This window comes from Nyctereutes procyonoides, unplaced genomic scaffold (assembly GCF_905146905.1).
Source record: "Nyctereutes procyonoides isolate TBG_1078 unplaced genomic scaffold, NYPRO_anot_genome, whole genome shotgun sequence".
In the NCBI taxonomy this organism is placed as follows: Eukaryota; Metazoa; Chordata; class Mammalia; order Carnivora; family Canidae; genus Nyctereutes; species Nyctereutes procyonoides.
Genome location: NW_026575052.1, coordinates 72,026,333 through 72,039,977, shown reverse-complemented (window position 1 = coordinate 72,039,977; position 13,645 = coordinate 72,026,333). Strand labels below are relative to the sequence as shown.

The 13,645-nt window shown below is 35.2% G+C and overlaps 1 protein-coding gene across 1 annotated transcript in view; it reads right to left on the bottom strand.

Moving 5' to 3' along the window:
* Positions 1-13,645, bottom strand: part of DNAJC1 (DnaJ heat shock protein family (Hsp40) member C1) — a 202,906-nt gene that overhangs the window by 91,073 nt on the left and 98,188 nt on the right. The window contains exon 8 of the mRNA XM_055332364.1: positions 4,981-5,144. Within this exon, the coding sequence (XP_055188339.1) occupies positions 4,981-5,144 (164 nt within the window). The remainder of the gene's footprint in view (positions 1-4,980; positions 5,145-13,645) is intronic.

Genomic DNA, 13,645 nt, shown 5'->3' with positions numbered 1-13,645 from the left:
GAGTATAAAAATTTAGTGATTTTAGAACATGTACAAACTTAAGCCAATTAATTAATTAATTAATTTTTAAAGATTTCATTTATTTATTCATGAGAGACAGAGAGAGAGTGAGAGAGAGGGGCAGAGACATAGGTAGAGGGAGAATCAGGCTCCCCATAGGGAGCCTGGTGTGGGACTCGATCCCAGGAATCCTGGGATCACAACTTGAGCCAAAGGCAGATGCTCGACCACTGAGCCACCCAGGTGCCCGCCACCATCAATTTAATATACACTGCAATATATATAAGATACTATATATGAACCTGATAGTAACCAGAAATCTGTAAACTCATAAGAGATACACAAAAAATAAAGGAAAAGAATTAAAGGCCATCAAATTATAAGGAAGAGAGAAAGAAGGAAGCGAAAGACTACAAAAAACAATCAGAAAACAATTAACAAAACAGCAATACATACTTATCAATAATTATTTTAAATGTAAATAGACTAAATGTTCCAATAAGAAGACCTAGGGTGACCATATGGATTAAAAAACAAGACTCAGCTAGATGCTGCCTATAAGAGACTCACTTCAGACTTAACAGACTGAAAGTGAAGGGACAGAAAAATATATACTATACAAATGGAAGTGAAGAAAAGCTGGGATAACAATGTTTATATCAGACAAAATAGTCTTTAAAACAAAGACTGCAGCAAGTGACAAAGAAGGGCATTACATAAAGATAAAAGAATCAACCCAATGAGAGGTTATAGCCAATGTAAATATATATATGTACCACCCTAAATAGGAGCTTCTCTCACTTCTTTCATTCAACATAGTCCTGGAAGTCCCTGCTGCAGCAATCAGACAATATAAAGAAATAAAAGGCATCCAAATAGGTAATAAGTAAAACTCATTATTTGTGCATGACATGATACTATGTTTACATAACATATAACATTGTATATCAATTATACTTCAATTAAAAAAAAGCACAGCAAACTGCGGCATGGACCACAGCTCCTCACTGCCTCTATGTACCCCCTATTACCCCCTATTCCACAGCTCCTCACTGCCTGTACCCCCTATTACCCCCTATTCCACAGCTCCTCACTGCCTGTACCCCCTATTACCCCCTATTCCACAGCTCCTCACTGCCTGTACCCCCTATTACCCCCTATTCCACAGCTCCTCACTGCCTGTACCCCCTATTACCCCCTATTCCACAGCTCCTCACTGCCTGTAAAAATAATAACTGATTTCTAATCCAGGCAGGAGCAGAGTGAGCTAATTTGCGAAGAATTACAATTATTTGTTCTAACCTGTCTGGTGGGGCTCCCTGGATTACTGGTTCAAAAAGCTTGTCTTTATTTTTCCTAAATCAAAGCTGGTCTAATTCTAAAGCTGCTTCCCTGGAGGCATTTGTTGAAACCTCTTACAAGCTAGTATATTAACTACTGCTGACTGAGGTGACAGAAAACAGTTGGGAAAACAACAGATTAATCAAAAAGCTTGGAAGGAAAGGCTGAGGAATGAGATGCTCTGACATTCCCGGGAATCTAGAATTCCATGTGCCATGTTCAGGGCTGTGAGATGCTCAGAAAAGACCTGAAAACAATAAAGGTTCTCACTAGCTGATGACCTTGAATGTCTTTGGAAACAGAAGGTAAAGCGTAAGGCAGAGTTGTAAACTGCTTGGCTGAGTATGGAAGGCAATATCCAATACATACACAGAAATAATGGCAAAGACTGGAAGAATTTTGGGCTCTAGGCATTTAAGGAAACTCTGTCCAATTACTAGCTGATCACTATGCTAATGAAACAGAATTCAGCAGCCACATATGACAAAAAAAAAAAAATACAGACTTCATAAAACTAGTTAAAAAAAAAAACACCACTAAACAAACAGCTACAATTAGACCAAATAACAACAAATCCTAGAAAGGAGAGAGAATCTGGTTTCCAAAGTTGCCAGCTTATAATATTCATAGTATCTTCAATAGCAACAACAAAAATTACAAGGCCTGTAAAGAAAAAAAGGGAGTATGTGCCATACAAAGGAATAAAGAAACAGAAACCGTGCCTGAGGAAGACCAATGTACTTTCTAGATGATAGCTCTGAATCTATTTTAAATATGTTCAACAAACTAAGGAAAACAAAAGAAAAGAAAATGTTTACACAAAGACCCATATGTGGATGTCCACATCTTTGTTTATCATAGCCAAAAAGCCAACCAAAAATCAACCAGTATATTAGCTGTTGAGTGGATAAACAGTATGTGATAGATCGATACAATGGAATATTATTCAACTATAAGAAGAAATGAAATACTGTTAAATGCTACAGCATGGATGAACCTTGAAAACATTATATGAAGCCAAACACAAAAGAGCATATATTGCATGATTCTAATTACATGGAATGTCTACAAGAAGCAAAACCATAGGGACAGAATGTAGATCAGTGGTTGTCATGGAAGAGGAAAGCTGAGAATTGGAACTAACTGCTAACAGGGAGACGGTTATTTTACTTTTTTTGGTGTGATGAAAAAGTTCTCAAATTAGATACCAGTTATGGTTGCACAACATAGAAAAGAGACTAAGTAACCACTAAAGTGTATGCTTCACTTTTAAATGGTGAATTTTATGTGAAATATATCTCAAAAATTGTATAAAAAGCTGGCAACATACATCATATTTAATAATGAAATAAAATTTTAATAAATAATTTCAATGATGAAATAAAAGGTTTCAGTGATGGATTTTTTTTTTAAAGATTTTATTTATTTATTCATGACAGACAGAGAGGCAGAGACACAGGCAGAGGTAGAAGCGAGCTCTATGCAGGGAACCTGACATGGGACTCGATCCCAGGTCTCCAGGATCACACCCCGGGCCAAAGGCGGTGCTAAAACGCTGAGCCACCCAGGCTGCCCTAGTGATGGAAGTTTTTGATTTTGGAAATTGTTATCATCACTTTTATTCTATATGTATTAGAGATTCTAAATAGCACAAAAGAAAAAAAATGTATAACGTATAGAGAATACGAAAAGTTGTATCACATTATTATATTTTTTTAAAAATGTAAATGAATGGATTTATTAATGGTTTTTAGGATCAATCCTGTCTGGATGTCAATTCTTCCAAAACTAATGTATATATATTCAATATACTCCAAGTTGAGTATTTCAGCTGAATAATCTGTGGAAAATGACAAGCTACTTTAAAAATTTATATGAAAACACAAATTGGCAACCTTATAGAAGGGAAACTGAGCTGGAAAATTATTGCACCAGGTACTTATTATAAAGTTACAGTAATTAGTACTATATGGTATTGGTATAAGATGCACAAGTAGATTAACAGAACAAAGTAGAAAGCCTGAAAACAGACCCACACAGTTATAAACACTTGTTTTGTGATAAAGACAGTATTTGCAGAGCTGCAGGAAGCAGTATTTTTATTAAGTGAGTCAACTGATTTGGAAAACTTTTGAAGAAAAATTACACTTAAACATTATTTCACCCCAAACACAAAAATAAATTCCAGGAGATTATTGATCTAAATGTGAGAAACAGAACATGAAGGTTTGTAGTATTATCTTTATGACTTTGAGGTAGGAAAAGATTTCTTAAACAAAACACAAAAACACCAAATATGGGAAAGGAAAGGAAAAGTATGATTGAAATTAGTAACTCTGGTCATCAATAGATACCATTAAGTGAGTGAAAGGGCAAGCCAGAATGAGATAAAATATGTGCAGAAGATCTGTTTATGAAATATATAAAGAACTCTTTACAAATCAATATGAGAAAACATGGGCAACTCAATAAAAAAAGACTTGAAAAGATACTTCACATAGGAGAATATCAGTGTCCAATAAATGTAAGCAAAGGTGTTCATTCAATCTTATTGATCAAAGAATATGCAAATTAATTCATAATTAGATATCACTTTATACCTACCAGAATGGTTAAAATATAAAAGACTTGACCAAGTGTTGGCAAGAATGTAGAGTAACTGGAATTTTCATATCCTGCTGCTGAAGTATAAATTGATAACAACATTTAAAAAAACTGTTTACAAGTAAAGTTGAGCAATGACCTGCAACTTAACTCCCAAAATAGAAATTTACACATATGTATACTAAAAGTACAATAACGTTCACGGGAAAATTATTTATGGTAGCCAAAAACTGGAAAAAATACAAACTTTTAACAAAAAAATTCTGCTATATTTCTAAATGAACTAGTACATATTAATGAAAATGAACAACCTACTGCTATACACAATAACGGACAAATCTTACAAATACAATGCTAAATGGAGGGAAGGAGATGCAAAAGAGTACACATGGAATGTGTTATGGACTGAATGTTTGTGTTCCCCCCAAATCATGTTGAAATCCTAACCCCCAATGTGATGATATTAGGAGGTAGGGCCTTTGGAAGATGATTAGGTCATGAGGGTGGAGCCCTCATGAATGGGATTAGTGCCCTTATAAAAGAGACCCCAGAGAGCTCTCTCACCTCTTCTGCCATGTGAGGACACAGCGAGAAGACTGCTGTCTATGAATTAGGAAGAGTGCCCTCACCAGACACCGAATCTGCCGGCGTCTTGATCTTGGACTTCCCAGTCTTCAGAACTGTGAGAAATAAATGTTTGTTGTTTAAGCCACCCAGTCTATTATATTTTTGTTCTAGCAGCCTGAATGGACTAAAACAGGAGATTCCATTAAGAAACTTCAAACAGCAGGTAAAACTAATCTATGATGTTAGAAGTTAGGATATTTTTATCTTTGTGGAAGGAAAGGAAGGTAGAAACCAGGAAGAAGAATGAGGGAGGCTTCTGGACAATGGCAATGTTCTACATATCTTCTTGATCTTCGCAATAGTTAACTTGGTTCACCTTGTGACAATTCACTGAGCTGTATATTTTTACATTTTATGTCCTTTTCTGTATTTTACTTAAGTAAAAGAGACTTTTAAAAGTTTATTTACCTGTTTTTTCTGTGTTTTGTTTCTGTTTTCCAGCCAATTATCCATTTGTTCCTCAATTTCTTCTATAGAAGTTCCATGATCATAAGATTGAATATATGCACTTTCTAAAGGCGTATATACAGGAAATTCAGGTTTTGGTTTTTTTACTTTAACTTTCTTCTGTTCTAAAAAAAAAATGTTTAAGAGAATTATTGGGATTTCTTAAGAATAAAAAAAGAATTTTTAACATTTTATTCATACACTGTATCTAGAAAAAACATAAATATTGTTCTTTCATCAAAACAGAATTTTTTTTATATAAGTATTTTTTTTTAAATTTATTTATTCAGAGAGAGAGAGAGAGAGAGAGAGAGAGACTGAGAGGCAGAGACACAGGCAGAGGGAGAAGCGGGCTCCATGCAGGGAGCCCGACACGGGACTTGATCCTGGGTCTCCAGGATCAGACCCCGGGCTGCAGGCGGCGCTAAACCACTGCACCACCGGGGGTTCCCCAAAACAGAATTATATACAATGGGATATAAAACTCAGTCATAAAATGGAATGAAATCTTGCTACTTGCAACAATATGGATGGACCTCAAGGGCATCATGCTACGTGAAATAAGTCAGAGAAAGACAAATATGTGATCTCTCTCATATGGGGAACCTTAACAAAGCCAAACAAAAACCAAACAATCCCCCCCGCCAAAAACCCAGCTTATAGATACAGAGAACAGATTGGTGGTTGTCAGAGGCAGGTGTGGGAGTGAAGAAGTGGGTGAGGACATTACAAAAAATTACAATTGTTTTGCTATAAATAGCTAGGTGTTTTATTGTACATTAGCTACTGCATTGTTTTTAAATGAAACTCACAGATACTCACAATGAGATGATGATCACAATATAACCACTCTATCAGTTTGTATATATCTTTAGTTTTCAAAGTACTTTTTATGAAACATTTCTTACATGAAAAGAACTCAGTCATAATAGTGACATAATATTGGGTAAGTAACTTAACCCTTAGAACAAATGTCTATTTTCTCATTTGTAAAAGGAAGCTAAATCTAATCTTATAAAATTGATGTGCAGAAAACTATAAACCCTAACATACTACTTGGTGCAAAAGTGGCTTCTGGTAAATAGTATATACATTCATCTTTTCAATATTTTAACAAGCGCAAAATGTAATCTGATGGCATCGGGGGTAGTTATCAATAGATGGCTATCAAATGGCCCCTTCATTAAATCTGTTTTGAATACAGGGTCAGTATTAAGAAGCTACTCCATTCTTAATTGCTATAGTCAAATTCCATATAGTCAAATTTCTTATAACCATATTTCACCATTGTTGTGCATGTGTGTTCACATATTCTATAATGCTGATGTAGTAAAATTAATACAATATTGTCATAGGAATAATTTCTAGAACAAAGAATCCATAAACATTTCAATTCAATGGGAAAAGGATTTAATAAATTATGCTGGCACAACTGAATATACATTTGAAAGAAAACTGGACATAATCTTACACAATACACAAAAATAAATCCCAGTTGGATAAGAGCCTTGAGGGGGAACCTGGGTGGCTCAGTCGGTTAAGCATCTGCCTTAGGCTCAGGTCATGATCCCAGCGTTCTGGGATCAAGCCCCATGTTGGGCTCCCTGCCCAGTGGGGAGCCTGATTCTTCCTCTCTCTCTGCCCCTCCTCTTGCTTGTAGTTTTTTTTTTCTCTCTCTCTCTTAAATAAATAAAATCTTAAAAAGAAACCCTTGACTTAAAAAGTCCAAACAATAAACATCTTGTGAAAAAAATCTAAAATACTCCATGTATTATTTACAGGATAAGGAAATCCTGAGACTGAAACACAGATGCTATAAAAGATAAAGGAGAGAATAAACAAATCATGAGAGAATTAATACATTTGAAAAGGATATTTACAATTTAGAATACAAACAGAAGACTGATAATACAGAACATTTAAAGAGATGTTATAAATTGAGAGGATAAACACCCACCAAAAAAAAAAAAATGGGCAAAGTTCACAAAAGAACAAATCCAAGTGGCCAGGAAACAAGATACACCCTCTAAAGTTTAAAGAAATTGGGATGCTTGGGGGGCTCAGCAGTTGAGCGTCTGTCTGCTTTTGGCTCAGGGTGTGATCTTGGGGTCTCAGGATAGAGTCCCGCATTGGGCTCCCTTCGTGGAGCCTGCTTCTCCCTCTGCCTGTGTCTCTGCCTCTCTCTCTCTCTGTGTCTCTCGTGAATAAATAAATAAAATCTTTTTTTAAAAAAAAGCTTAAAGAAATGCAAACTGAAGTAATAACATGATATGATTTTATACTATTATATGAGCAGAAATCTAAAAATCTAATAAAAGATACTGTTGGTAGGGAAAGGGCCATCTCTACATTGGTGGTAGAAATGTTACATTACATTATAGCCTTTTGGGAAGTGATCTAAGAGAACCTACTAAAATTAAAAAAAAAAAAATCTTCTCTCCAGCAATTCCCCCAGAAATAAAAGCATAGAGACAATGAAGCAAAAGAGATGGGGGTCGCCTGGATGGCTCCCTCAGTTAAGAGTCTGTCTTCAGCTCAGGTCATGATCTCTTGGGATGGAGTCCTGTACTGGACTTCCTGCTCAGTGGGATGTCTGCTTCTTCCTCTCCTTTTGTCCCTTCCCCTACCTCATGCTCCCTCCTCCCTCTAATAAAGTTTTTTTAAAAAAGAGAAGGAACATCTCAGTAAAAAATAAATAATAAAAATGAATGTATAGGTTTACAAAGTTGTAGATATAAATATAAAACAAAATCTAAACATTATAAAACATAAATCTGAAAATACAATTTTTGAAACCAATAAACAAACCACAGCTTAAAATATTCATTGATTTCTCGCTACTTTAATAATATAGGGCTAAGACTGTAGCATTCAACATTTTGCACTTGACAAAATTTTTCATATATATTAAAAATAAAAACATGTTTTCAAAACATGTGTAAGTGAAAAAGAAGACCTCTATTTGTTAACTACCCTCATCTTTCCTGCAAATTTCTAGTTTTAATAAACTGCATGTTATTAGTATGGGCCCAGCTATGAATTTTGGTGTTAATAAACATATCCTTATATATAGTTCATCCAAGAAAAACAAATCTAAGATTTTTATTTTAGCAGCATGATTAATCTTATAAGGAAAATTTTGAGTTAAATAAAGAATACAGAGTATTTTTGCTAGAAAAGTAATTATTATTGAAATTTGGTAAGTTATGGGCTTCAGGTTAAGATAGATTGATTTTTTTTTTTTTTAAGATTTTATTTATCCATGAGAGAGAGAGAGAAACATAGGCAGAGAGAGAAGCAGGCTCCAGGGAGCCTGATGTGGGACTCGATCCTGGGACTCTAAGACTCCTGGGCCAAAGGCAGGGGCTCAACCACTGAGTCACCCAGGTGTCCCAAGATAGGTTGATTTCTTTTTTTTTTATTTATTTTTTATTTTATTTTTTTTGATAGGTTGATTCTTAATGACAAGCCTGACCAAGGCTAGAAACAAAAACTAACTGACCAACCAAACAACAAAATCCAAAATAAATTTAAAAAGGGAAGTAAAACAAACCCATAACACATTAAGTGTCTAGTGACTGAAGAGAGAAATGGTTTCCTTTCAAAAGAAAAATTTATTCAACATGATTGTCAAAGGAATAAGAAATGAGCCAAATATCATCCTAAGGGAGTCCTTCCATTTGATGCTTTCATTCAACAAAAGAGTTCGGGTAGAGGAACAAAAACCAAAAAAACAAAAAACTCTGGCATAAGTAGCCTGCCTTTTCATATACTTGGAAACTGACAATAAACAATTCAACTAATGAGTTAGCTACTTAGATCAAATACTTCCTGTCACACATTGCAAAAGTGTTTATTATGCTAAGACACATTTGCTGAATAGTAATTTGGGCTCTTTGATCATGAACCTGCAGATATTCTTCAGGTCTTGATTAACACTTGTACCTCTATGGTTTTGAAAACAGTGGAGAAGAGTTTAAACTGAGCAAAGTCATAACATCTTAACTTATTACCTTCTTTTTCTAGCAGACACAGAGAATTTCTCTTTGGAAATGCTCAGACAATAGTGCAACAGATATTAATGAAATCGAACTTGGAAGAGGAAAAGGAAGGAAGTTTTTAAATCAGTTTTGAGTACTATACTTAAAATATGGAACTGAAAAACTAGATTATATCAGAAAAGTTATCAGAATGGTAAGGAGTTTTGAAATCATGTCATTAATATGAATACTGGTAGAAAAGTGAGAAAACAAGTCAGAAAAACTAGATTCTGTATCTTTTGTCACTTGCCAATACATTAGTATTTACTTCACATGATTTATCACTAAGTCTCCACCTATAAAATGAAATATCTGCTCTACCTAACTCACAGCACAGGTGCAGAAATTAAATCTTGACTTATACAGGAATGTGCTCTAAATATTTTTTTTTAAAGATTTTATCTATTTATTCATGAGAGACACACACACAGAGAGAGAGAGAGAGAGAGAGAGAGGCAGAGACACAGGCAGAGGGAGAAGCAGGCTCCATGCAGGGAGCCCTACGTGAGACTCAATCCCGGGTCCCCAGGATCACACCCTGGGCCAAAGGCAGCACTAAACTGCTGGGCCACCTGGGCAGCCCAATGTGCTCTAAATATTAAGGAGAGAGGGAACTATGTGCTAAACTAAGCTCTTGATAAAACTCCCTTCACTTCCACCTGCTTCTTCTAGTGTAGCTCCCATTCCTTTGACCTACTGGGGTCCTAAACCTTGGAGTCATCAACTCCCCTTTCTCCCTTACATCCTGTAAGAAATCTAGTAGGAAATCTTGTCGCTAATTTCAAAATACATTAAGAATTCCATTTCTTCACTTTTATCACCCTGATCCAAGCTATCACCACCTCTTGTCTGGATTACTAAAACAGCTCCCAACTGGTTGGTCTCCTTGTTTCAAGTCCTTGTTTCAGTGTGTTCTTAGCCTCACAGTCAGACTTCTTAGAACATGTATCAAATCATGTCACTCCTCTGCTCGATCTTCCTAGGACTTCCCATGTCAGACTAAAAGTCAAATTCTTACAGTATAAGGCTCTCAGTGATTTATGCCTCCTATCTCCACCCCATTCATCATTTCTCTAACCTCATTTTAATACTCTCCAGACTCCTTACTATTCCTCAAGAACATAAAACTTTCATCCATTGCCTCTACTTGAGGCAATCCATTGCCTCATCTCCCTTGAGGGCTTTGCTCAAATGTCTCTTTATTACTGAATCCTTCCTTGTCCACCTTATTTAAATTGCAACAGGCCTGCCACATCCATATATACATACATATATGTACTCCGCATCATTCTTCCTTGTTACTTTTTATTTCAGTATTGGTCATTTATCATTACTTATCTTGTTGATTCTTTCTATGTGGGTTAAAACCACTAAAATTTTATACACCCTTCCACATTTTATGTAGATTATGTCATATTTTATATCTTTTTATTTGTGTATCCCTTGATTAGTTTTTGTAGATATAGTTGATTTTACTACTTTTGCATTTTAATGTCCACAATGGTAAAGAGACCAATCCCCTACAATGTCAGCAGAGGTGAGGTGGGGAGCTGTAAGTAGGCATTCTTGCCTATCCCAGCAAAGGGATATCAGCTGAGTGTCATCAGTCTGGCAAGCGAGAACACCCATACCTGCCCAACCCTAACAAGATCCACAAGCACCCTTTCTTTCAGCTATAAAACAGGACATGGACGTCCACCCCTACCTGAGGGCAGCAACTCTCCCCTTTCTCAACTCAACTACAGCACTGTCAGAAAACATCACTTAATCAAGATTCAGAGTATAATACTCCAAAAGTCCAAGGTTTTTGTTTTGTTTTGTTTTGTTTTTTAAGATTTTTATTTATTTGAGAGAGAGAAAGAGTGTGAACATGAGCAGGGGGAGGGGCAGAGGGAGACGGAGAAGGCTCCTGCTCAGCAGGGAGCCTAAGACTCTGGGCTCCATCCCAGGGCCCTGTGATCATGAAGTGACCAGAAGGCAGACACTTAACTGACTGAATCACCCAGGCGCCCCCCTAATGTCCAAGTTTAAATTAAAAAAAATCCCTCATCATACCAAAAACCAAGAGTATCTCAATTTGAATGAAAAAGATAATTAATAAGATGAAAGGGAGATCCAAAGTATCTGATAGACTTTTAGAGCAACCATACAAAAATAGTTTGGTAAGTAATAATGGGCATTCTCAAAACAAATGAAGAAATAAAAAGTCAATAGCAAAGACACAGAAGACATACCAAAATACTAATGGAAATATCAGAACCGAAAATGTGCCATATAAAATTAAAAATTTAATGATTGAGAACTCAAAAGAAAAATGGAATAGAGAAAGTAGTTAACTTGGAGACAGAATGAAAGAAATTGCCGAATCTGAAAAACAGAGAAAATAAATTTAAAAAATTAAAAAAAAAAAAAGAGCGTTGGAAACTTTAGGGAACTTTAGGAACAACACTCCATTACACAACAGCAGAATACACATTCTCTTCAAATGCCCATGAGATATATGCTAAGCTAGACCATAAAACACACCTCAACAGATTTAAATGAATTGAGATCATAAAGAATGAGTTTTCTGACAAAAATAAAATCAAATAAAAAATCAATAACAGAAAGATAACAGGAAAATCCCCAAATACTTGGAAACTAAACAGCATACTTAAATAATTCAGGAATCAAATACTGAACTGAATCAATGAAAATATGATGTATCAAAATATGTTGGACACAGCCAAAACAGTGCTGAGAGAGGAATTTAAAGCACTAAAAACTTACATTAGAAAAGATGAAAAGCCTCAAGACCATAATCCACATCAAAAACAAAACAAGCTCAAGAAAGCAGAAGGAAAATAATAAGAGCAGAAAGAAACAAAATAGAAAACAAAAAGCAATAGATAAAAAATCAGTGAAACAAAGAACTAGTTCTTTGAAAAGATCAATAAAGTTGACAAACACCTGGCAAAACTGACAAAAAAAGAGAAATTACCAGTCTTAGCACCAAAACAGGAGAAATCACTACAAGCCATACAGACATTGCAAGTATAAATTAGTATGAGAAACAACTATACAAACATAAATTTGACAATTTATTTTTTTTAAGATTTTATTTATTTATTCATGAGAGACACACACACACAGAGAGAGAGGCAGAGACACAGGCAGAGGGAGAAGCAGGCTCCATGCAGGGAGCCCGATGTGGGACTCGATTCCGGGTCTCCAGGATCACGCCCTGGGCTGAAGGCAGCACTAAACTGCTGAGCCACTTGGCCTGCCCAAATTTGACAATTTAGATGGAATTGATCAATTGCTTGAAAAAATACAAACTATCTCAACTCACTCTTAAAACAGATATGTAAAATAGGTATTGAATAGCCCTGTAATTACAAAGGAAATTTACTTTGTAATTTAAAACTCCTAAAATAGAAATATCCCATCTTAAATGGTCCCACCAGAGAATTCTACCAAATTAACACCAACAGTCTCTTTCAGAAAACAGGAGAATGCTTCCCAATTCCTTATATGATGTTACTTTGATACCAAAATCAAACAAAGACGGTACAAAAAGAGAAAACTATAGACCAATTTCTCTCATATAGGTGCAAAAATCTTTAGTAAAATATTAGTAAATAGAATTTAGCAATATATAAAAATAATTATATACTATGGCTACATGGTACTTACTGCAGGGATGCAATTCTAGTTCAATATTCAAAATTCAATCAATATAGTCCGCCAAATTAACAAGCAAGGAAATATCACATGATCATATTAATGGAAACAAAAAAATTAACAAAATTCAGTATCTAACAAGACATGCACAGGATTGGTATGCTAAAAACTGTAAAGCACTGAAGAAAGAGACCAAGAAGATATAAATGGATGAAGAGACAGTGTTCATAGATTAAAGGACTCCAGATAGTAAATATCAATTCTCTACAAATTGATATACAAGTTTGACATATCAATTTTCTACAAATTGATATACAAGTTTGACATAATAATTCTTATCAAAATTTCAGCAACACTGTAGATATATACAAGATTATTCTAAAATTTACATATAAATGCAAAGGAACTAGAATAACTAAAACATTTTGAAAAAGAATAGGAATGTGAGAAGAATCACTCTGATTTTTTTAAAAAGATTTTATTTATTTATTCATGAGAGACACAGAGAGAGAGGCAGAGACACAGGCAGAGGGAGAAGCAGGCTCCATGCAGGAAGCCCGATGTGGGACTTGATCCTGGAATCCAGGGATCATGCCCTGAGCCAAAGGCAGATGCTCAACTGATGAGTCACCCAGGCGTCCCGGATTTTAAGACTTACTGTAGAGCCACAATAATCAAGACTGTCACAGTGGCAAAAGGAGAGAGATGTAGATGAATAGAACAGAATAGAAAATTTAGAACCCTATGCAATAAGGCCAACTGATTTTTGACAAAAGATGCAGACGCAATTTACTTTTTGAATAGTTTAAAAAAAAATAGTGTTAGAAAAACTGGCTATACATCCATAGGCAAAAAAAACCCTTTAACCTAAATCTCCTTATAGAAAATTAACTCAAAATGGATCATAGATTTAAATGTAAAAC